Source organism: Dipodomys merriami, unplaced genomic scaffold (assembly GCF_024711535.1).
Source record: "Dipodomys merriami isolate MVZ:Mamm:240054 unplaced genomic scaffold, mDipMer1.0.p SCAF_8, whole genome shotgun sequence".
NCBI lineage: Eukaryota > Metazoa > Chordata > Mammalia > Rodentia > Heteromyidae > Dipodomys > Dipodomys merriami.
The window spans coordinates 6027270-6052974 of record NW_027206401.1 but is presented as its reverse complement, the minus strand read 5'-3'; the positions used below and the strand labels follow the sequence as shown (position 1 = coordinate 6052974).

Here is a 25705-nt window from a genome sequence, read left to right as displayed (position 1 = left end):
TTCCAGATCATGCAGTATTTGGAACACTCACTGTACCTTCTCAACTATTCAAACACAGCAACAATAAGGACATTTGTGTGACTGCTAGGAGCCAAAAATGTTAGCAGTCAACTGTACTAGTAGATTTCCAGTTTTGCTCCTGCTTTTCAAAAATAAGGAAATTTGAGAAGAGTTTTTATGAACCGAGTAATATCACATGGAGGTCATGTCGGTGGTAAAGTAGGAATACATTTGAACCTTCCTAATGTGCACAATTAGTGTTAGGCTGGTGGAACTTCTCTATTTCTCATTAAGCAATCTGTAAGAGCTGCCCTTGATGGTACACACCCAAAGTCCCAGCATTTAGGAGGCAGAGGCTAGGGGATTGTGAATTTACTGCTAGCCTGGGCCACATAAAGACACTGTCTCAAAATAAATCATTAAGAATCTGATGGTGAGAGTTTTCTTTTTTTCCTTGATACTGAAATGTTTAGCCAAGTGGTGGGCACATGGTAGATGCTATAATTGCACCTCTTACTGTTAGTGTGTACAAGTCTTGGACATATTGCTTTTAATTAATTAAGTCAGAAGAGGAGGGCCTGCCCCTTGAGATTTCTGAATTATTGGTGCTTCCTAGAAAATATTAAAACAGTAAGTCTGGTCATGCACCATGAGCAATCCAGTTTACAACACAGTTAACAAGATTATTAATCTCATCTGATAGTGAATCATGTCTTCATTTGGTAGCTAGTCAACACAAACATTTCACAAACACAAATATTTCAGCAACAGACCGAAAGCATACACAATCTTTTATAAAAATTGTTTAAGGGAATTATAATCTAGTATTTTTAGTAAATAGCTGAATCGCTAGCAATAAAGTTCTAGTATATTTCAAACATTTTATCAATGTGCTAATAATTAGGCAAATGGAGCATCATAATAATGAGATATGAAAAAGCAGTGAAAAGCTTAGTTCTCTAGAAATGGGAAATGTGACCTATGTTTTATTATCCTGTATTTACATAGTAAAAACTTTTGGCACTCAAATGCTTGTTGAAAAATGGCTTAAGGTGCCTTTTTTTTTCTTTTTCAAACTCCTGGGGGACAGGGACTATGTTTCCTAGACACAAAATACTCAGGCTTGCCAGTTGGCTTGAAACAATGTATATATCTATATATATCTATATCTATATCTATATATTCCATAAATGTTTTTTAAATGAGCCAACATACAAATAATTTTCGTGGTAGATTTCTATTAACTGAGGGGGAGGAGGCAATATATCAATAAATAGTGATTTGTTTTTACTTTCACATAAGGAAGGAAGGCAATTTATTGTAGTGAAATTACATTGAAGCTTTACATAGAACCCCCAGTGCACATAAAACCTCTGACCTCCACACTGTTGCTTCCTGGACTACAAAGAAACACCGTGCTTTAAATGTAATACATTTCCTCCTCTCCACTCATTAAATGATTGAAAGGAGATTTTTAAGTATTAAAAAATAATTATCATTATTATTTCCCAATTGCCTTGAACAACTCCAGATACCAAACTCTATGGCTTGTGGTCTTTTTCTTTCTTCTACTGTGATGACTAGTTATTACAAGCTTGCTTCCTAGAGTAAACTGTTATCAGAGATTTAGATATTGTTCCCTCAATATAGTTTGTGGAAAATATGAAAACTTGCATGGCATTTGAGGCAGCATTAATGAAAAGACAAAGGTGATTTTAGAAGCACTTTTCCCTAAGGGAAAAAGAATAACGAGTTACTGAATGTACACAAATACACATGAGCAAGGATTCATGCAGACCTGCTCTCTCATATATTATATACATTCGTTAGATATTGCACAGATCAGGTACACACATACTAGCACCCTGCGGAGCTATCCTTGCACAGGAGGATTCCACTAGACCATCTACAGGAGCTTATTCATGACTTTTTAGAGAACACAGGCTACACGCAGTTCTTTATGTGGTCCTATATGTACACATTCCATAAGTCTGGTACAAGGCCTCCTGACCTAAATGTAGGATTCTCTGGCATATTGGAGTTGGTCAGCATCGAAGATCGGCTGGCTACATCGTCGCCCAAGGGAGTCCTGCTTATCTTTCTGCACAGACTCTGATCTGGTCCTCAGTCGGTAGAATTCAGGTCCAGCTTGAGTTTCTACAGAGACACTGACAGTCTGGCTCTGTTTCAAATGCTCAGTCATGGGAGATGGTGTGTGATCACCATGTTTCCCTTCACTGAAGACGCTTTGCCCATGGGGAAGAGGTGGCAGCTTGGAGTCCTGGCTGAGCATTCTCGCTCTCATACTTCCAACTGTCTGGCTTCCATAGGCCATGAATCCAGATGCCTGGAGCTGAATGGCCTCTTGGTAAGATGGCGGGCTTCCTGGACTCCCCCTGTCAGCTAGCTGGAACACATCGTCCACGGAGAGGGCCCAGGAAGGTGAGCTGAGGCTGACAGCTGCTTGGCTGTGGATGTCAGACTGGTTTTCCTGGACGATTCGGCCAGCAAGCTGGCTTTCTTTCCGCCAGCCTCTCTTGACTTGGTCTCTGGTTATGTCTTTGGGTTTCCCAGACTCAAAGCTGGGGGTTTTGAGCAGGACTTTTTTGTGGGAGGCCAAGGAGAATGACAAGGAGTGCTTTTTAATTTCTCTGTTGGGCTTGCCTTTTTCAGTCTTCATAGTGAAAGACTGATGTCTGGTGAAGAAATTTCTTTTGGGGCAGGAAGGAGAAGGTACAGGTGAACTGTCAGAAGACCCATCCAGGGAGCTGCTGGAGAAGGCTTTGGGTGCCAGTCCCTGTGGGCCTGCCAAACCCGGGCTCAAGTTGTTGAGCTTCAGGTTTGCTGGTCTCTTGGGTTTGCTTTCCGCTGGAAATGGATCTTCTGCTTTCTCGCTTTCGAAATGAGAGCCGGCCCCGGGCATGGTAAAGTCATCTTTGCTTTTAGTTAGTTTCTGGTTTGTCATCCGGCTCTCCAGGCACTCCTGTGAGGGTGGCATGCTGGGTTCTGAGAACCTCCTGTCTGTCTGGCTGACGGCCCTTCTCAGCCTGGCTACTGTACTAACAATGGGCTCTGGGCTTAAGTCACAGGTGTCCTGTGGGACCCCGCTGTCCAAGCCAGCAATGCTGGTGGTGAGCCCTGGGGTTGGCCGGCTGGGAGGGCTGGTGGCACTGCTGGTCTCCGCATCAGGGTCATTGCTGTCGTAGGCAGAGTCATTCTGCAGCATTGACACATCTGGGGAGATTAAAGGCAGAGTTGAGGTTTGGGGTCCAGGCCACCTCTTCATACCAGTTACTCATATCAGTTATTCAAAGTGCTACAGGACTTGACATAAAAACAAATCTACTACATCAAAATTCTACTTCTTTCATATTGTATTGTGAGGTTAGGAGAAGAAAAGGAAATGAATGAGTGATGAAGTGGGGAAGGGAAGAAGGAGAGAAAGAGAAGAGATGAAGAAGGAGGAGGTGGGAGGAGGGAAAGAACACATGACCCAGCATTGATTGAATATTTAAATTTTAAAACTGATCACTTGGATACTCTTTTATTAAAACAATTTCCATTTTTATTGGGTTCATATTCCATTATGTAAAGATAAAGGTTTCTTACCCAACTTCCTAGCTGATGACTATGTGGTAGTTATTTGTGATTTAGAATAGAAAGGGCAAAGTTGCAGATAGATGCTGAAAGCTCCTTTGTAGTAAGAGAGGCTGTTGAGGGGAAATCCAAGAGCAATGACTTCCTGCGTGTTTAATGACTGCTTAATGACTTCTTTCAGATTCTAGTCTAACCTGTGGTTTGTGAAGGCAACCTGTGCTTCAAATACCAGGGATATTTGACATCACTAGCAGGCACGAGTGATTGGCATGAGCCACAATGATAAGACAGCGTGTTCTGTACCTGAACTGTCGGTGTGGTCCAGGGAGTCGTCAGAAGTGATGCGAGAATGAGCCGGAATGTTCTCCCCAAATATTTCAAAGCAGTTGTCAATGAGGAATTCCACCAGTGTCTTAACCTGTGTGTGTGAGAGGGCAGGGGTGGGGGTGGGGGGGGGGGGGAAACAGGTTGTCAGCTTAAGGATTATTTTTGTTGTTTTACAGAGGGGGCAAAGCATGAAGACATGGTGGCCAACTAATGGGGGGAAATGTCAAAATGAGAATTAGAGATTTTTATGTGTCTGAAAATAGTTTAATGAGACTTAGTAACAGTAATACTTTTTTTGGGGGGGGTCCGGTCGTGGGACTTGAACTCTGGGCCTGGGTGCTGTCCCTCAGCTCTTCAGCTCAAGGCTAGCGCTCTACCACTTGAGCCACAGTGCCACTTCCAGCTTTTTTCTTTTTGCTTATATGGTGCTGAGGAATCGAATTCAGGGCCTCAGGCATGCAAGGCAAGCACTCCACCACTGAGCCACCTTCCCAGCCCCAACAATAATACATATTAAAGTTAGATATGATTTGGCCTTTTGGAAACATACATTTTTAACTGAACAATTAAAAAGAACCCTTTAAAGTAACTGAACTTTACTTATTTATTTATTTATTTATTGTGATCGTGGGGCTTGAACTCCGAGTCTGGGTGCTGTCCTTGAACTCTTCAGCTCAAGGTGAGCATTCTACCCATTGAGCCACAGCGCCACTTCCGGTTTTCTAGTGGTTTATTGGAGATAAGAATCTCATGGATTTTCCTGCCCAGTCTGGCTTTGAACTGCATTCCTCATATCTCAGTCTCCTGAGTAGCTAGGATTACAGGCGTGAGCCACCAGTGCCTAGCTTGAACTTTTTTTTATTTAAGCAGGTCCTTCCCCAAACAATGATTGACAGGGTGTGAAGCTCAGAAGGCTGAAATGGAATTTTTCTAAGGGGATAGTGGGGCATTGACCATTGCACTTGTCTTCCAAAGGCTAAGGTGTCAGAGGACACAGACATTTGGTCTCATAAACGTGTGTGCCTGAGACAGTGGAGCCCTGTGGACGCATTCTGCATTGCTGATGTCCACTGTGACCCCTGAGTCACTTGGAGAATCAGAAGCATTTTGTTGGTTGGCTTTTGCGAACAGAGGGAGATCATACAGGGAAAGCTTTTTAGGTAGAGGCAGAACAAACCTTATTGTTCAGGGCTTTCTGGGCCTGGAAAGACAAGTGTTGGTCATTCTCTAGTGTGAGCATGTTGGGGCCAATGCAGATGGCCAGGTTGCTGGAGTCCATCCTGTTGACCTCGGCATTCTTGCTGATCAGATGCAGCACACAGAGCAGGTGCTTGAGCAGAAGAAGGTTGGGCCAGGGGAGCCGATCTGCAACCCTAGAATAAAGTTAGGGATATCAGTTTTCCAGGGGGCTCAGAGACCATCTAGCTTTCCTGTTAAGAGTTTCTTCAAAGATCAGACTTCTTTAACATGAGGAAGGCACTGTTTTTCCTAAGTGACGCAGTTAAGTCTTCATTCAGACTGCTTCCAGCTGCGGGTGACGCCGAGCAAGGCTGGCTGAGCACCAGGTCTTTCAGGTGCGCCCAGTACCACAGCCCCCATTACGTATCAGATCACAGAGTGTGACATCTGCACCCAGCACAGTCATTTACCTTGACATTTCCCAAGCCATTTGGTCTACTAATCCATTAGCCATGTAGTAATTCTTTGTGTTTAACATCTCAAGATAGAATTTCTTGCTTTTCCCTGAACTGAGAATATCTTTATAGAGAACAAGCCAGTCAAGGCATTATTATGACTAACAACAATAAATTAGATCTTTTAAAAAGGTCTCACTTAAAAAAAAAAACCAGTGAAGTGAGGCTCCAATAAATAGATCCTTTTTATTCCTCAGATGACTTATTATTATAAAATATTTTATGCCTAGCTAGAAATGTGTTGTAATAATTTGGGCTTCTGTTGGTTTTGGGACAGTCTGATGTCTTTACTTTGATACATTATAGAAAATATTTAACAATGAGGGAGGATTATAACATATAGATAAATTTTTTTGGGATGTGTGGAGGTGCTGACATTATAAAATTAGGCTTTTAAGGGTTCACTGGGGGTGTTTGTGGCTGAAGTGGTAAAATGCTTGCCTACCATGTTAGAAGTCTTAGGTTCAACCCCCAGTACTCTCCAAAGAAAATTAGGCATTTAGAACTCTCTAGTCATGAAGAGGTTACATTTCTATCAACATAGGCAGTTACAGTTACCTATTATATTTGTTGTTATGAAGTTCTCATTTTGGTTAATTGTAAGAATATTGAACATGCTATGTGCTTTTATGAACCAAACAATCCCCCCCCCAAATTGCACCAGATGACATTTTTACAGGAAACTGCTACCATGTGCAGATACCCATCAAGGTGGGGTCAGGACAACCCACGTAGCCGTGCTCTGCAGATGCTCTGCATTGAACTGTCACACACGGAGAGACTGTCCCACTTCTAGAGATTTATGAGTACTAAAGATCATTTTCTGCATTTTGAAAAGTACTCTCATTTGTTTGTTTAAACTACTTTCTTAAAGCGTATAGGACACTTATTGGTGTGTATTGTGGGAGTGAATGAGCAGTTCCACTGGATTTCCCTGAAATGTGAGTCACAAAGCACTTCCGCAGCTTCACGGAGGCCTGGCCTCCTGGACTGCCTCTGTCAACTTACTGCTTTAGGGCCTCAATTCTGTCCTCCTCCTCCTGCTGCTCCAGGGCTCCCATCCAGTCCTCAAACAGGTCGCAAGAGAGCAGCTTCCCGGGGATACCCCGGAGGAAGTCCTAGAGGGCAAATGAGAGGGTTGGCCTGTTTGCCCCATGTCATGTGTGGTGCTTGTGCATGTGTTCCACCTTTTGTTGCTTTGGTTCCAGCTGCACAGGCCACTCATGTTTGCCCTGCCATAGACCATTCCTGTCCCCACTCCGTTCCAGGCAACCTCTCAAACTCACACTGCATCTCAGCAACTTCTAGCATTAAGCATAGTAAGAGGCACCTTCCCCAGAGATGTGAATTTAGGGTACCAGATGTAGAAGTCTATGGATTTGGCCATGAACAAGTTGTCTTTCTCATCAAGAGTTTGGAGAACTTAATGCACCCCTTCCAGTTGAAATCTGGGATCATTAGACCTGATGTGTTCATTATAAATAATTAAAAGATTTAACTAAAATTAAAAAAAAAAAACAAGCACCTAAACTACGGTCTGCTGACTGCCTACCGAGGAGCAGAGCCTCTGTCTTGTTTCCTGGGAAGGAGGTGTCTATACAGATGCAGTGCAGCGAGCTCACCTTGAAGACCACCGCCAGGAGGTGCACTGGGAGCACTTCCAGGTCCACAGCACTGCCGCCGTTGAGCTCCTCTTTCAGCTCCTTGCGGGCTTTCTCACTCGCAGCTTTCCTGAATATTCCTTCAGTTGAAGGGCCTTTTAGACAGAGAATTGTGAGAATGTCCTGTGGGAACAGAACCAGGAACAGAATGGTTACCCAGGGCTTGGGGACACACGCTGTGCCACCTCTGACTCAAACATCTAGGTGTGGGTCAGAGCAAGAGAATTAAATAATGCACCAGAACAGTCCTGACTTCACTGTCATACAATCCCCTCTCCATAAAAGCTAGTTTTCTTTATCCTATAAGGCTATTTAAACAAGACTGTGGAGGCCAGTGTTGGCTGCCAGACAGGATCTACTGTCTCTCCTCCCGCCCCCCCATCATTTTTCTAGGAGATAAACTGTGAACGCTCTAACTTTGCACGTTCTAAAATTGCTTTGGGCCTCCCTCCTTTCAACTATTTCCAGAGGAACTTCAGATTCCTGATCATATATAATCCACCCTAGCCCTGCCTGTGGACTTTGCAGAAGCTACACATGTTCAGCCTCGTTGAAGCTGTGAGGTCAGATGAAGAAGCCAGGGGCCATCACTCTGAGCTCATGAGCGAATCCAATGGATTCTTAGGATGTAAGGGAGCGGAGAATCTGAGCATTGCTTCCAGGAGTGGGAAACTCTTAAAGATCAGTTCCAACAAGTTCAATGTGAGAATCAAATTCTGATTCCTCAAGGAGTTTACGCATCCTAGAAAACCCGAGGGGTGATGAGTAGCACACACCCACCTGAATGGGCCTTGGGAGTGTGTCCTCACCACAGATCATTGACAAGGGCTGATCAAACAGTGACACTTTCAACTCTGGCTCCAAAGATCCGGAGAAATCTGACGAAGGGGAGAGCCTTCTTATGAGAAAGGGCCAGGATAGCACTTTCTTTCTCTTCTTAACTTCTATAGCCAAGAAAACAAGAGATAGAGAAAAACTGGATTATGATAGGATGCTTTTAAACAAAGATCAAGGTAAGAACAAGCCAGCACCGGTGGCTCACGCCTGTCATCCTAGCTACTCAGGAGGCTGAGATCTGAGGATCACAGTTCAAAGCCAGCCTGGGCAGGAAAGTCTGTGAAATTCTTATATCCAATAAACCACCAGAAAACCGAAAGTGGCACTGTAGCTCAAGTTGTAGAGCGCTAGCCTTGAGCTGAAGAGCTGAGGGACAGCACTCAGGCCCAGAGTTCAAGCCCCATGACCAACCAAAAAAAAGAAAAAGAAAAAGAAAAAGAACATGGAATTGTTGGCCACATAATGGCATTTACCATATGCCATAAAGGGGGGAATGATTTTTTTAAACTTTGAAAGCAAAGGGCATGACTCTTGATCTATAAAACCCCAGGCTAAAACAACCACCTAGTTACCAGGCAACCGGCCCCTAAACATCTTGACACCAGGGTTCCTCAAAGGCCGCACCTTTCCTGTTTTTACCTTCCCCAGTGACTTGCTAAAGAAAATTAGCAAAACTTAACAGTGTAAGTCATAAAAAAAAAAACCAGGTTCACATCTTGGTTCTCATAACTCCAGGGAAAGTTTCTGAACAATGGAGACTTTTAATTTCTTTCCTTGAAAACCTTAAAAGAGGAAGTGACTTGCTCAAGATCCCTTTGCAGGGCTCAGCATTCACCTTCCACAGCCACTAATCAGCCACTAGAGGGAGCTACACAGCCCAGGGTGCCTGCAGTCACCTTGGCCTTCCCAGCTTGCTGCTTTTGCACCAACCTGTGCCAAGAACTGGTTGTAGGAAGGCTTGAACCTAGACATGCACAATGGGTACATTCTCTCAAAAGTCTTCTTTTTTTCCCCTCCCTCCCTCTCTACCTCTCACTTTCCTAATTATAAAAGCTGCATTTGCTAAATGATACTTAAGAAGACCGAGGCTGAGGTATGCTATGAGATGCATTATGAAGACATTGAGAACCAAGGTTGGTTCTTTGGGATTTGAGGCCAGCCTCGACAGCTTTATGGGTGCTTAGATGCAGCCTCTGCTGGAAAAGAAGAAAATGGAAAGGGCACTGTGTAATATTTTCAAATGTGTGCATGCTTTCATTCTCAAACATAAATGGCCAGGAGATCTATCTGTCAGGCTGCGGAGCTGCATGGGGTGGGAGTGGCTGCAGAGAGGGTCTTTGCTCTGACAGCCCTGGCTGCTCTCTGGAGTCAGAGCAGGCCTGCCAGCAAAGGGTTAATATTTTATGGTCTTGATCAGAACACTTAAAAACAAAATTCCTTGTATTGGCAAGGTACTGTGGTTTGGTAGCGCTCACAGGAAAGAACAGTTTGTTTTCAGAACTCACCACTTAGCTGGCAAACACTGTCTTCACTCTCGCATGACATCAACAAGGGGTGATCTTTGATATCGCCCTAAAATAGAATTATTTCAGTTAAAATAGTCATACAAGAAACCAGTCCACCATTCCCTACCAAATACGAATGGAGCAGGGAGGAGAATGAAGTCATAATATTCAATGAGAAATGAGACACTAGGACTAGGAAAACAGAGAGATGGGGGAGAACATAGAAAGGGTGACATTGATCAAGACACAGTGTCCTCAGATCTGACATGCTGAACTGAAATCCCTTATACAGCTACTTAAAGGTAATTAAAAAGTACAAACACAGTATCTTCATCTTAAAAGCCAATGAACAGAGTGCATTGATTTTTTTTCTTTAGCTTTTAGAATTGACAATCTTAACAGTCATCTGAGAAGATCTCAATTGATGTGTTTAATTTGCTACACTGAGGATATTCATTTTCTACTCCAATTAGCCAGCCAAATAATATTCCATTGGAACAAAGTTTTCTATCTTTTCACAGTGCAAATGAAGCATCTAAAATTACTTTCTTACCTCTGACTGACATTCAATTAACGTCTCCATGTTATTGGCATTTAGTGTTTTTGCCTAAAAGAGAGAAGAACAGAAAACACTGAGTAAATATCTTTTGGCTCCTGTCTGTGGAAAACATGAACCAATCAATGTAGGAGGTGTACGTACAGCATCGAAGCTGCCTATCAGCTTCATTGGCTGCTGATGTGGGCAGGGGACAAATTCCACACCGTTAGGGCTTTGATTCTGTCTACAACAAATCATACAGGTAGGTGTCAGGCAGGAGAGTCACTGCTGATTTTCCAAGAACAGGGCTCAAAACTATTCAGAAAGTTTTCATTTAAAAATCCTTCTCTTAAGAACAGCATCGAAACACATTTAATTCTATTTCTAAATTCTTCAAGCCAGATTCTTCACCAAGTCGAACTCTTGTGAGTCATTATTACATCCCTATCTAGGGATGATCGGAATAGCAATTACAATAACAAGTTAACTTTTTTTTTGGACACAGACATTTGGATGAAGTACTCTGAATTGCATTTCTCACCTAACCCAAACAAGAAAAGAAAACAACCAAACAAACAGAACTTATTCCCAGATGGTGCTTACAATGATCAACACACCAAAGATAACACTGACAGAATTCCTGGGGCGGAGAGTGCAACGAAGTATTCAGTGTTGGCAGTCTTTCCAACACTGGTCCATGGTCCCTGTTTTCTGTTGCGCCTGGTCCCGGTTTTCCCCTGCCTTGCTAGACAGTGAATCTCCCGGTAGCACTTACCCTCAGAAGTTCTCTTAGACAGTGTCCTTTTACCTCCTCTGGATTGTGGAAAACAGGATACAGCATGACCCTCTGCTCCTGCTTACCCAGCCACAGAGAGCAGGAGACTGGACTTCGGGTCTCGTGCTGTGTGTTATAAGCCGCAGGGGCGGGCAGGTGGAAATTCAGAATGTTACTGGGACAGGAAGAAACATCACCCTGGGTTGTCACAGGGACAGAGCTCGCCAGAGGCTACACGGCTCTCACTTCCTCATTCCTTTTAAGGCAGCGAGGGTTCTCCACCCTCCACCCCCCTTCTTCCACTTCAAAGTAAAGGCTCTGTAAATGACTTAGCCCTGGAAAAGATGACTTGTGGCACACGGCAAAGGCTCCGATTAATGTCAGAGGTGGGAAGTGCGAGTAAAACATTGCCTTATTCTGTGCACAAACATCACCTTATTTTCTCTCGAGTGGTAATTTTTGGTCACCCCCCTCCTCTCTTTTGTATCCGGTTTGCTGTTTCTTCCAGCACCTACCATCTACTCCATCCTGCGGGATCAAACAGCAGCATCTGTGTGCAGCCAGTGCCCTAACACGTCAGGAGGGAGCCCCAAGCTCCCAAGGCACGGACGCTCCTCTGAGAAGCATCAGCACCCAAAGCCAGGTCAGCGAAAGAACACACAAGAGCTCGTGGCTAGCATATTACCTACTCTCTCCATAATTCCTAGTCAGAATGATGAATAGAGTGTATATATACACATACTATCATATATAGTACATGTAAACAAATTAAAAAATACATATATACATGCATGTATCATATGAATTCAGCCAGACCAATTTAATGTGGAAAGGGGCTGGTGAGACTTCATCTGCAGATCCTTACTGTGCAAGAGAGAATTTCTGGTCTTTTCTAGAAATAAGAGGCCAGAGAGACATGACTCCCATAGAATGGAAGAGAACACTGAGATACACTCACCCAGCATAGAACAACCTTTAACTGTATGATTCTTACAATATACTGCTGAGTGAACGAGCCAGATGAATACCAACTTTTATACTTCCATTCACACACACACACACACACACACACACACACACACACACACACACACACACACACACACACACACACACACACACACACACACACACACACACACACACACACACACACACACACACACACACACACACACACACACACACACACACACCCCAGCAAAAGTGATCTACTGTTTTACAGTAAAATCCAGAAGAGAGATTTTCTAAAGAGTATGGTTAGTGGAGGGACTTCCAGAGGCCGGGTGGGGGTCTTTGTAAAGGAGCACTTCTGGCCCAGGATTTTTGTTTGTTTTTTTGTCACTCGTGGGGCTTGAACTCTGGGCTTGGGCACTGTCCCTGTGTTCTTCAGCTCAAGGCTAGCACCACTTGAGCCATAGTCCCACTTCCAGTTTTATGGTAGTTAATTGGAGATAAGAGTCTCACAGACTTTCCTGCCCGGGCTAGCTTTGAACCACGATCCTCAGATCTCAGCCTCCTGAGTAGCCAGGATTACAGGCATGAGCCACTGGTGCCCAGCCCTATTATTACTCTTTCAGACAAGTTTTAAAATGATATAGCTTGATTCATCAGATGAATTTTAATTCCAGAATCGAATCATATTCATAGTTCTATTGCTTTGAGGCAGCAGAGGCCATGGGGCCAACAGATCCCTTCTTACTGGCTTGCTTGTACTTTGGGCATTCTAAAGCATGGTCTCTGCTGAATATAGCAAGTGTCAAAGTGTCTTCTCCCTTTGGATATATGCTTTTTTTTCTGGCAGAACAGAGTTTGAACTTAAGGTCTTTTACTCACGAGGCAAGGACTCTACCATTAGCCATACATCCAACACTGTTAATCTTCATTATTTTTCAGATAGGAGCTCACTTTCATCACAGGCTGGCATGGACCATGATCCTCCTATTTAAGCTTCCCAATTAGCTGGGATCGCAGTTACATACCACAGCACTAACAGTACTGATTGAGATGAAGTCTTGTGAACTTTTAGCCCTAAACCTCCATCCTCTCAAACTTTGCCTCCTGAATAATTAGGATTATAGGCATGTGCCATGGCACTCAGAAGTTTTAAAGCTTTTGAATTTCCAAGTGAAATGTGGTTGCTACTGGCAATAAGTTTTTCTTCAGCATAAAGAAGACCATGTTTAAAATTTTACCATGAAACATAGTAAGAAATAGGCACACATACAAACATGGTCATTTTAGTAGCAACATGACAAATGGTCACTCTTAACACCTGCCTTGTAGAATCCTTTTTTCCCTAGAGTCCAGCTCAAGCACAATCTCCTCTAAGAACAGACTCATTCACATTGGACCAAACTTCCTTTCCTGCTCAGTGGTACCAGTTCCATCCTTTATGCTGACGGTAGAAAGCAGGGACCAGTGGTCACCTCTGACCTTTCCAGGCCTTGTGTTTGTCATATAGTAGGTCCAGACTATAATTATTTTCCTACTAAGACTGTGATGGAATGAGAAGGCTGAAATCTCGCTGTGTGCTTCCTGACAGTGCACATCTTCCTACTTGAACTGTTTCATTGAGAAGGCCTCTGCACGATGCAAGGGGAACTTGTAGGTGTGGCACTGGATGGCCAGAGGATGGCCTCGCCCTGCTGTCCTTGTCCTGGCGACCTGCAAGTGTGTGGTGCTAGATCTGGGCACCTGGACTTGTGGCTCACCTGTCATGGGTGTGAGACAGTAGACCCAGCTCGGCAGCATGGGTTTCCAGATGTAGATGGGAGGACAGGACCACACCTGTCACTCACCTCTAGCCTTCCATGGAACCAAAGCCTCACCTGTCATGAAGAAGGGGCCCATCTAGCTCTGAGTCTCTGTCGTGAGAGGATCGGACACTTGCTGTTGTTCCTAGTGTCATGTTCTTATGGTGTGGAGGCTGAGGAGGTAGAGGCTTTGGGAATCAGGATTTAAAGATCAAAGGAAGCTGGGGAGTCAACCATGGTCAAGAGGCCTAGAGAAGTCCTGTGCCAACTTGCAAGGCCTCAGTTCTCACTGTCCTGGGATTCAGGAAGCTCCATGGTGTCTATCTGTCTGTCTGCCTGCCTGCCTGCCTCCCTCCCTCCTTCCCCTTCCCCTTCCTCTCTTCTTTTCCCTTTCCTTCCCTTCCCTTCTCTTTTCTTTTTCTTTTTTTTTTTTTTCTGTCAGTGTGGAGTTTGAACTCTGGGCCTGGGCGCTGTCCCTGAGCTCTTCAGCTCAAGGCAAGTGCTCTGCCACTTGCGCCATTTCTGGTTTTCTGATGGTTAATTGAAGATGAGAGTCTCATGGCCTTTCCTGTCCAGATTGGCTTTGAATCACAATCCTCAGATCTCAGCCTCCCGAGTAGCTAGGATCATAAGCATGAGCCACCACCACCCAGCTTGAATTTCTTTTATAAATGGCAGCATCTTGCCCTTCCTCTCCTCTAAGCAAAGTCTGTGTGGGGTGTGGTGGGAGGAGAGGGGGGATGTAGCTGAAAGAGTTGTTCAACAATCCCCAGCCCCAAGGTTCATAGAAGGCCCAAAGGGAGAGGCCACATGTGGGTAAGTGAGGTCCACAGCCTTTTAGGTCCATGTTCATTCCTGGCAGGAAACCATCTGCCCTGTGGCCAAATCTCAGCTCTCATTATTGCATGAGGGTTGCTCTAATTTCTCCAAGGCTTGTTGGACCCACGGGGTCCCTCAAACAATGCGCGTAGTCATTGTGTCTGGCAGAATCATTTGCTGTACCTTCAAATGCCTGCATTTCTGTGGTGGCGGGTGTACATATTTCAAATTTGCTTTCAGATCTTTGTGATCATTAATTTATATTTGTGTTGGACTACAAAGTAGCCTCAGCATAAAATAATAGTTGAAGAACTCAGTGTTTTTAGAGAGCTGGCTTGGAAACTAAGAAAGGTTAGGACAAAACAATCTTTCTAAACTGCCTTCCCTACTTACTGGGATCAAGATGAAGGCATAAAAACCAACCGTCCTGAGATGAGATGATTAGAATCTATATTGCTGATGATAAAATCTACCATGGTGCCCCAGCACTAATGACATTTATGAACTTGAGAAATAAAGAGTTCCTTGTTTTTTGGAGGACATTTTAGTCTCAAAAATTGTACCATCCCTCCAAACAAAAAATAAATAACAATTTTTAAAAGTCCAATGTCAACAAAGATATGAGAGTATTTAAACATCAGTTACCCACAACACAATCCACTACCTTTGGCAGCTCTGGCGTTTGAACTCAGGACCCTATATTTGCTGGTCAGAGCCACTGTTTTACTTTAGGCTTTCTGTTATTGCCTTAATAAAAGGCACACACTACCACATTCAGCTTCCCTCTGTGGTGATGGAGTCTTGTGGAGGCTGGCCTGCCACAGTGATCCTCCCAACTTCAGCCTCCCACATAGCTAGGGTTAGGGGCCTGAGTCACTGTTCTCTGTGTGTATGTGCAGGCACACGCGTGCACACACGTGTGTTGTTTTATATGTGTGTGTGCTTTAAGTAAAAAGGAGAAAACTATGAGAGTCGATTCGTTGCTAGTAGTTTACAAAATTCAGGGAGCGGCATATTAAAATTAAACAAAAAAAAAGAGACCAGAACAAAACTGTAGAAACTATAGGAAAATGTGTAGTTAGCTCTGTATCTTTTTAAAGATATGCTTACTATAATTTGGCTTTTATTTATTTATTTTTTAACTTAGGGCTTTCTTTTTGTCATATGAAAAAATTATCCAGACTTTTTAGCTCCCTACTTAAAAGTTGTAAAAGTATTTGTTATGGAATGTGGGTGGTCTTTTTTTTTTTTTGTCAAATGCTGTGTCATTTTTGGCATCTTCAGAGAAATTCTCTTAGCAGTGACCTCCAAAGGTGGCTCCTGGCCCCGGAATCCCAGAGCAGCCATGTCATTTGCAAAGGTCAGGGGGGAGGGGCTGAGGGACAAGGCTCTCTCCCTGGAAGACCAGCCTGGCCTACCATGATTGGTATCCTGTGCCCACTGAGTGTGGCTTTCTCTGTTCATGATTCCTTTTAGGAAAGGTTCAGTCAGAATCTTACTCACCAGTGGGTCCTCACCTCTACAAGGGTGGAGGTTGTAGACCCTCTCTTGCGGGGAATGGCAGCCTTTTTGATGGGCACATCTAGACTCTGATTAGACCCGAGGACCATGCTGCTGGAGTCAGGTAAAGCTAGCATCATCATCTGTGTGACAGGATTTCCAGCAAAGAGGGCAAGGTAAGGCGGACACAAGTTCCCACAGACAACAGATGAGCAAGAATGAACCAGATGGGCTGCCCAAGGGCGACACATCGTCATCTTTATAGATAACTTCGCAGAACTCCCGGCCCTGAGAGTATTCTATGAATCCCTGGATTCCCAAGTTCTTCCTATAGAAACAAGAATACAGGGTTTTCCTTCTTCCTTTGGGCTATGAAGTATTATAGGAGACACTGGAAATCATAAGACATGTTTTATAAAATCTTACACTTACATATGTAGAATTGGAAACAGCCAAAACGCCATTTCTCTGAGATGTGCGCTGTGTGAGCTCTTCGGTAGATCTCAAACAGCAGTCGTTTCTGCCCATCTGTGGTGCAGTTGTCCTCAGCTTAGGCGTGTGCATGGACCACCTGGGTGATGCCTTTCAGCACAGACAGTAGCGGCCTCATCCCAGGGCTTCTGACTGAGCAGGTCTTGGCGGCTGGCGGGAAGGGAGGGCGGCGCCTTAGAATCTGCATTTCTAGTGAGGTCTCAGAATGGGTGCTGTCACTGGTCTGAAGGTCACACTTGAAAAACTGTTGTGGGAGGCTGGGAAGGTGGCTCAGTGGTACAGTGCTGGCCTAGCATGCATGAAGCCCTGGGTTTGACTTCTCAGTACCACATACACAGAAAAAGCCAGAAGTGGCGCTGTGGTTCAAGTGGTAAAGCACTAGCCTTAAGGAAAAGAAGCTCAGGGACAGTGCCCAGTCCTAGGACTGGCAAAAAAGAAAGAAAGAAAGAAAAACTTGTGTGGTGCCAGGAGGGAATGAGGAAAATGCACTTTGCTGCTCTTCCTAGGAGCTGCGGTGTAGTTGGCTCAGTGGCACGTTTATAGTCACGGCAATCGACTGCCTTCCTACTCCCCAACTGTCCCTGAAATTAGACAGCAGGCCCTGAAAATGGAGAAATCCATTCTGGAGTCCTGTCTGCAGTTCTTAATCTGTTTGGTTTTGAGAATGAATAAAACGCCGAGTTCCTCTATGAGAAGTTGCACTTCCGCTTTGACAGCAGATTTGGACTCACTCTGCTGCATAGTGCTGTGTTCAGATCCCTTCAAGTATTAAACAAAGGGGTTCGGGGAGAGGTTTACAAGAGAGCTGTTCACACATTTATGCCAAGGAGAATCCTCCAAACCTATCAATGTTTGCATGACTGAACACAGATAAAGGGCCTCCTGCTTGGCTTGCTTAGTTAGAGACTGAGACCTAACTAGACAGACCTTACTAAATTTATCTTTTTTTTTCAAATGGTATTCCCCTATTGGTGACTCACTTGAGTGGGTTAGAGAAACTGAAGGGGCCACAACTGCCCCAGCTGCTCCACACACCTCCCTCAGCTCCCATAAAAGATCCTTGAGCGGTGCTAGAGCACCTAAGGCACGCTTCCATTTCTGTCACCAGGGCATGGGTGTGAGCAACCCTCGCCTTCAGCTTTACCATGCATAAAAACCAGGTAGATACAGTGGACAAGGCATTACTTAATTCTTGCCAAGCAAGAAAGGGGGGTTTACATCGTTAACACAAATCCTTGTCAAACCTTTCTGTACGTCAGAATCTATTGGAGACCTTGTAAAAATCACCAGTGCCATTGGTGCCACTGGTACCAATGTAATTCTAGCTATTCAGGAGCCTGAGATCTGAAGATCAAGGTCCTAGGCTAACCTGGACAGAAAAACCGTCTGTGTGACTGCTAATTGAGCAGCAAAATGAGGAAATGGAGGTAGAGTGGAGCATCATCCTTGAGCAGAAAAAGCCAAGTGAATTTGTGAAGTCATGAGTTCAAGACCCAATATTGGCAGCAGAAAAATCCCCAGTGGCCTAGACTGTCTGTCTGTCTTTCTTTCGGTCTCTCTACCTAGCTAGCTAGCTAGCTACCTTCCTACCTACCTATCTAAATAGTATTGAACAGTTCTGAAGTTTGAATTAGAGCCAATGTTTTTTGCTTTCGTTATTTTTTTTTGGAATAAGGTCTTGTATGTTGCCCAGCCTGACCTCAGACCATGATCCTCCTACCTATACATCCTGTGTAGCTAGGATTACAAGTATATGGTACCATGCTGAGCTTAGTTATTGAGATTAAAGATCTCATGAACTTTTTCTCCTAGCTGTCCTTGAACCAGGTCCTTCCAGTCTCTGCCTTCTGAATAGTTGGGCTTACAGGCGTGAGTCATTGTACCCAGTCCAGGCTCCTTTCTTTTTATACCAAGGAAACTGGAATTTCTAGAGATAAAATCTAGACATCAGTATTGCTTTTATTGTTTTCTATTTTCGAGGTTCTGGGGATGGAGTACAGGGCATTGCACATGCTAGGTAAGTATTCTACCACTGAGCTACACTCTAGCCCTTTATATCAAGATTTAAAAAAAATTCTCTAAAGAGGGTCAGAGGCATATTTCAAGTGGTTGAGAACCTGCCTGGCAAGTGATCAAGTTGGGGAGTTCAAGCCCTATACCACCACCAAAAAACAAAACCCAAAACAGAACAAAACAAAAGCAAAGCCTCAATTAAAACAATAAACCTGTCCAAATAACATAGACAGTCAACTTTGAGCACCAGCAACTGAGAAACAATTTTTTGAGTAAACTGATCTGTGAGTTTTGTACCCAATTCTTTCCCACAACATCTAGACTCACTGGACTCCCTTAGGAGCAGTCTGTGTTCTCCTTTTGGGAAAGGGGCTGAGCCTCAGTTTCCCTCCACTGAAGAACACTGTCTCCCAGAGGATCACCTAGTTTGGCTCCTAAAGGGAGCACTGGAATGATGAAATTTGCTGCAATCTTGTGGTTGTCTGGATGCAGCCATGATTCCTGGTAGCCACTTTTATCTAGAGACAGCATCTACTTCCCCAGTCCTTGGCTCTGTGCTGGTCACAAGACTGGCACAATGGAGTAGGATGATGGGCACTGGATGCCTGGACTGCCCCGTCACGGCCCTGCGAGCAAGCCGTGCTAGCTGCCTGAGGGAGGGGAGACCAGGCACCCAGCCTCAGCTCTGTGCCAGGCCACCTGATAGCTGCCCCCTTCCGTGACTCGCCTGAAGGAATCTGCCAGGGGCTCTGCCCAGTCTCCCTGGAGTCAGGAAAATGGAGGCTGTTGTCACAGATGGAGACGCCAGGCAGTCATTATGCAGCCGATGCCTAGAGCAGATAGTGTCTGCAGCAGTTTGCACACGTGCCATGAAGACAGCCTTGAACAGGCACCAATTCTCTCTTTCTTTCTCCTTCCCTCCCTCCCTCACCCCCCTACAGTCCTGCCTCTCTGAAAGCCATCCAACTTTATTTTAAAGCAGTCTAGAAAGCATACATCCAGACTTTCTGGAAGTATCTGTCCTCGACTGATAAGCACGTTATCTTCCTACAGTGTGCAAGGTATCTGGGGACTTGGGAAAGCAGGGCTCCCAAACACAAGAGGTGGTCCTGTCCTGTCACTCTCAGCGGCTGCCGGCCATGCAGATCTTAACCCAAGCAGCAGGCACTCAAATTCAGCTTCTGGAATGTTCTGGCTCTGCGGTGTGAAGGAGAGGAGCCAGCATTCCCATGGGCCTCTGGGGAGGGAAGAAACTCACTGTGTGCTGTGCTGCGGAGGCATGAAAATGAGACGGGGTATAGGGTGGTGAATTCTTCACTCCACCATGTAGACAAGGGCTTCTGCTGGGCTTCAGAGCCACGCGCTCAGGCCAGGAGAGCGGACACACGACACACTTTGCCTGGGGACCGCTCTCTCCAGTGCTTGCCTACTCCTCACGTCATATCTCTGTCTGTCTGTCTGTCTGTCTGTCTGTCTCTCTCTCTCTCTCTCTCTCACACACACACACACACACACACATTACTTGTGAAATACCACTTTATGGGTGACCTAAACAATACCAGTTTATTTCCCCCAGGTCTGGAGTCTAGAAGTGATTAAGGTGTTCACGTTTGGTTCTTCTAAGATCTCCTTCCTTGGCTTACAAGAGGTTGGCTGCCCACTGTGTCCTGTGTGTGTGTGTGTGTGTGTGTGTGTGTGTGTGTGTGTGTGTGAGTGAGAGAGAGAGAGAGAGAGAGAGAGAGAGAGAGAGAGAGAGAGAGAGAGAGAGAGAGACATACTCTCGGTGTATCTCTGTGTCCAGTTTCTCCTCGTGAGGATACTTAACACCAGGTTGAACCAGGGACAGATCTGACAGCCTCAGTTTGATCTTAAAGATTGTAAACATCTCAAACATCGCATCTTCAATATCACCTTCTGAAAGATCTACCCTGCCTCCAGGTCCCACCTTTTGAGGGTTGGAGGATAGGTGACCAACAAGTGAAGAGACAGCTCAGTCCATATGTTTACATGTATAGATGTATGCATGCATGTATAGATGTATGCATGCATGTATAGATGTATGCATGCATGTATAGATGTATACATGCATGTATAGATGTATGCATGCATGTATGGATGCATGCATGCATGTGAATATTTTTGCACACACGTGTGTTTTTCACTGACTGGAGTATGCCTGCGTGTGTGTCTCTGTCAGGGAGCTATTGTCACTCCTCTGCCTTGTAGGTCATCTTATATTTTAACAGATACAGAGAAGCGCGAGAAGCAGGTTTAAAGTATTCACTACTGAGTGGAATCTCAAAGGGCTGACACTCAGAGCCTGGGAGTGGGGAGGACACAAGGATGGTGGATGAACTCAAGGTGTTTACGCGAAGCTAGGACGCTGCTTAGTATCACCAGGAGAGGCCCTGGGCTGCACTTTGAAGTGCATTTGTGGGATGGAGCCCCACTTTCTTCAGGGTGATTGCTCAAGTTCTTATTCAGAAATAATTGTCAAAGGGGAAATTACATGTTTTTTGGCGGGTCTTTACTTCCTTCTCATTTTTTAAAGTCCTCTTTAATGTGATAGGCAGATAGGAGTTTTGCTTCCTTAAATGTACGTCACTTAGTTCCTGTTTTCTTTAATTGGATACATTTCAAATAAAAAGACAGGTTATCAGATAGCCATATGAACCAAAGCAAGCCTCACTTCTTAACTGAAGGGGAGTTTTGCAGATAACCAAGAAATTTGAGAGCAGGCATGGAGGATGTTTGCAGAAGTCCAATCCCATGTATTAATTTACAAGCTCAACAGAGAGTGTTAGAGGGTCTGCTTGGTACTGGTGTGAGATTTTTCTCAAACTTGATTCCAGCATTGACTTTGCTCAGCTCCCATGGTGGAGGCGGTAGAGGCTAGCCAGAAGGGGACTTCCCACAGCCTTCCCCAAGAAGGGCTGGAGCCGGCACAGCTGGAGGCGACGCCCTCCCGCAGGCTGTGGAGTCGAGAGGGGGCGTTATGTAAAGGAAACATGAAAAGTATACCAGGAACAAACTCAGCCTCTGCTGACACTGCAGGCCTCAAGTCGGGATTGTCCACGGAAACTGCCAGGTGAGAATACCAAACCCTGTCCATGCTGCAGCCCGGTACCCCAAGTCAGCGTGAAGCCGGGCATCCGTATGGCTCACCCCTGTAACTCTAGCTACTCAGGAGGCTGACCTGGAGGATTATGGTTCCAAGCCAAGGTGGGCAGAAAAGTCTCTGAGACTTTGTCTTCGATTAACCAATGAAAAAGCTGGAGCGTAGGTGTGCCTCAAGTGGGAAAGCACCAGCCATAAGCAAAATAAAAGCTAAGTGACAGTACAGACTCTTGAGTTTAAACCCCGATACCAACATGTATACACACATACCCACACACATGTGCATGTGTGTGTACACCCACCCACACATATGCACGTGTGTGCGCATACACACACACACACACACACACACACACCAGTCAACATGAGGTCTCTGGGCATTGCAGCCCAGGTCTCTACCAGGTTCTATCTATGGGCTCCAACTCTGCAGTTAGCTTTCTGGTTGTTTCCACGTGATTTATTAATGTTTTGAAGTTTCATTTCAGTTCTTAGCACTATTTATAATACTGACATCTTACAGATAAGTAAATTTGTTGTAGCCATTCTCAGGGACCTGAATGATTTGTATTGTCCTTAGGGCTTGTATCACGGCACTGTTATTGCCAGCTTTATCTGCAGTTAGCTTTTGTGTCTTGCATTTGCTTTGGTCATGAGGGGGTTGCGAACTATTGAAGAGAGAATACCCCAACAGCTAGTACTCAGTTTCTGCAGGGATGCTCACAAACCAAGATTTATACATTTTACTCAGAGCTCATTAGATGAGTAAAATATGTTCATATTTCCTGTACTGCGTTTTCTCATGGGGAAATCACCTCTCCCCCAAATGGACACCCCGTTGTCTCTTCTATGGCAATGAGGGGCCTGTGTGGCTCACATGTGGCTGACAAGCATAGGGTCTTCAAATGTCCCCTGGGGAGTCCTGCCCACCTGTTGAGCAGCACAATGCGATCTCTTCTAACTCACGGGCAAAACTGAGAGCACAGTGGCTTTGCTTTAACTTTTCTCCCCAAGTTTTCACAAGTTTGTCTATGTGGGAATCTACTCTGAGATGCTGTTAGATTTGCCATGCAACTACATACGTATTTCATGGTCAACTTTCATGGTGATTTAAAAAAAAATCCCCTGGGTGCTGGGAAGGTGCTCAGTGGTAGAGCGCTTGCCTTGCATGCCTGAGCCCTGGGTTCGATTCCTCAGCACCACATAAGCAAAAAGGAAAAAGCCGGAAGTGGCGCTGTGACTCAAGTGGTAGAGCACTAGGCTTGAGCTGAAGAGCTGAGGGACAGCGCCCAGGCCCAGAGTTCAGGCCCCACGACCGGACCCTCCCCCCCCAAAAAAAATCCCCTGCCTTTCAGGCACTCTGACTGGTAAACAAGGCGGGGGCCGGGACTCTGTGGGCGTTTCATGCAGTGGCTCCTTGTCTGCATCCCATTACGGCGGAGGAGCCCACAGTTCCTGGCACATAGTCTGTACTGAGCGGGGGCTTGCTGGGTGAACGAGCTCCTGCAGGACTGTCTGTGAGCCAGGCACACTTGGTTGCTGGCACCCTGCCGCTCAGACTCTGCCTGGCACCCATGGACTCATGTAGGTAGTAGCCGGGTGAGGAGGGAGGAGGGGCACAGTGCCCTTCTGGTTTGGAGCCTGGCCCAGATTGGCTAGGACAACATAGTTCCTCGGTGGTAAGGAGTCTGTTTATTTTCTGCGGCCCATCTTGGAAGTCGTACTTCTCCGTGTGACCAGAGGAGAGAACACCATGCCGCTGTCCCCAGCAGGGCGGCTTCTTAGGAAGCCTTTCTTTATAAGAGTTCAGGTTAAGGCCGAATAATGGGACCAGTTGAACACAGAACCAGAAAAATGTCTGGTTCTGAATGTGTCTCAGATTCTTTGATGGACAAACAGAAAGAGAAGTATTTGGCTGGACATGATAGGTCATGCTTATCATCTCAACTGTAAGAGGCAGAGGCAGAAGAGTTGTTAGTTCAAGGCCAGCTTAGGCAAAGTAGGTGAGATCCTACCTCAAAAATGAAAATATGCCAGGTGCAGTGGCTCATGCCTATAATCTTAGCACCTCAGGAGGCTGAGATCTGAGGATCATGGTTCAAAGGCAGCTTGGGCAAGAAAAGTCCACAAAACTCTTATTTTCAGATAACCACCAGAAAAACTGGAAGTGGAGCTGTGGTTCAAAGTAGTAGATATCTAGCCTTGAGCAAAAAAGCTCAAGGGACAGCACCCAGGCCCGGAGTTCAAGCTCCACAACTGACTAAAACCAACCAACCAAACAATACCTAAAAATACAGCAAGGCTGGGGTGTAACTCAAGTGGTAGAGCACTTGCTTACCATGCTTGAAGCCCTGGTTTTAATCTCCCGTAACACACACACATGCACACACACATGTACATACACACACATTCATTCTCACACACACTGCTTAATCAGATAGGGGATTCTTCACCCTCAGTAGTAGTGAAGAGCCAACTTCTTATGCAAGACCAGGAAGGGAGATAATCATGAAATTTGCAATGCTAGCCTCATGTGTGAAATGTATGCATGTGAAATAAAATTTCTTCACATCTTGCTCAGAGCTGTCTGCTTCAAGCAGTTACAAATAAAGCCGCGTTCCTCTTTTCAGGAAGAAAGGCATCCCAGGAGGTTTTCATTTCTCCCTCTGTCATCTCTGGACCTCTTGCAACCTTTTCTTTTAAAGTTTGATGTTGGGATTGTCTTGTGTCACTGCTCCGAGATGCTTGAATCATAGAATCACCTGGAAGGCTTTTAATGACCAGAGCCTGGGGAGACTGAGACCAATTTCTCTGAAATATAGATTTCTTAAAACTTTTTAGTGTTTATGTTTTAAGATTCTTTCATTAGTATTTATATTTTATTTTGTTTTGTGCTGTCCTGGGGCTTAAGCTCAGGAGCTGGGTGCTGTCTCTCAACATTTTTTTTTTTTTTTGCTCAGGGCTAGTACTCTACCATTGAGCCACAGCTCCACTTCTGGCTTTTTATTTTTATTTTTGGTACCTAATTGGAGATAAGAGTCTTATGGACTTCTCTGCCTGGACTGGCTTCAAAGCACGATCCTCAGATCTCAGCCTCCTGAGTAGCTATTATTGTAGGCATAAGCCACCAGAGCCCAGCTCATTAGTATTAAAAAAAAATCTTCTAAAAGGGTTCCCATGGGAGGCTCAGACTGAAAGCTAGTATTTAGGGTCTCTAATAGCCCACAAATGCAATGGTTTTTATTAAAAAGACTAATAAAGCAACCAGTCTCTGTTACTTGGAGAAAAAGCTGTTTAAGACTGTTTTTATAACTTAAAAGTTGTCAGTGGGATTTTTCCCCTATACTTTCCATTAATAAAAAAACAAAGCAAACTATACTGAAATCAATTATGAGAAAACTCAGCCAAAATAGATTTTTCCAGAAAGTTATGAGAAGAAATGCTTTTACAGAAAGTTCATTTTAATTCATTTGTCACGATGTCTCATTTCAAAGGTTCAAGAGCATGTGCTAAAAAGTCCCTCCTCCAGCTGTTGCTAAGAAGCTCAGTATCGAGTGATCAAAATGCCCAGGACAGAGTTAACTCAGCCTGACTCAATGTGGGTTCTCAACCAGAAATTAACCAATTCTCACAGAAAGCACACAAGTGAGTGGCAAAATGACTTGCCACCACTGAGTAGCTGAGAGGATCAGGGTGTCAGCATGGACGGCTGGCTCTTCTTGTCCAGACAACCTTCTCAAGATTGAGCTGGCCCTCTCCTTTGGAGATGAGAGAGAGATGTTTGTGTCCAGTTAGACCATACCACATCTGCACTGCCTTGACCTGGTGGTGTCTGTGTCTCCTGAGCTGCTGGAAATTTTATTTAGCTATGGACAAAGTAGAAATTTCTCAGGCTGATGTTGAAGTCCTTTCATGATGAGGTCCTATTGATAGTGCTTTTGCATCATACTGTGCCTTGGTGTATGTGTGTATGCGCGTGCCTGCGCGTGCCCGCATGCGTATTCCTAACACCTTTCTAGATATGGGAAACGGACCCTGTCTGGGTAAGCCAAGGAGGCGGTATGGCTCTATAACACA

The 25705-nt window shown here is 44.9% G+C and overlaps 1 protein-coding gene across 3 annotated transcripts; it reads right to left on the bottom strand.

The window, feature by feature from the left end:
- Window positions 1-1787: 1787 nt before the first annotated feature.
- Tagap (T cell activation RhoGTPase activating protein) lies at window positions 1788-11131 on the bottom strand. 3 transcript variants are annotated; one of them, XM_070011065.1, is made up of 10 exons: window positions 10935-11131; window positions 10322-10403; window positions 10175-10228; window positions 9622-9688; window positions 8060-8223; window positions 7241-7402; window positions 6627-6736; window positions 5102-5297; window positions 3901-4015; window positions 1788-3234 (listed from the first exon to the last, which is right to left on the bottom strand). In XM_070011065.1, the coding sequence occupies exons 2-10, from the start codon at window positions 10346-10348 to the stop codon at window positions 2012-2014; spliced, it is 2118 nt and encodes a 705-aa protein (XP_069867166.1). In that variant the 5' UTR covers window positions 10349-10403; window positions 10935-11131; the 3' UTR covers window positions 1788-2011. The 3 variants fall into 3 exon arrangements, with proteins under 3 accessions (XP_069867166.1, XP_069867164.1, XP_069867165.1); XM_070011063.1 differs by having other exon boundaries at window positions 10322-10399; XM_070011064.1 differs by lacking the exon at window positions 10322-10403.
- Between the last annotated feature and the right edge of the window lie 14574 nt (window positions 11132-25705).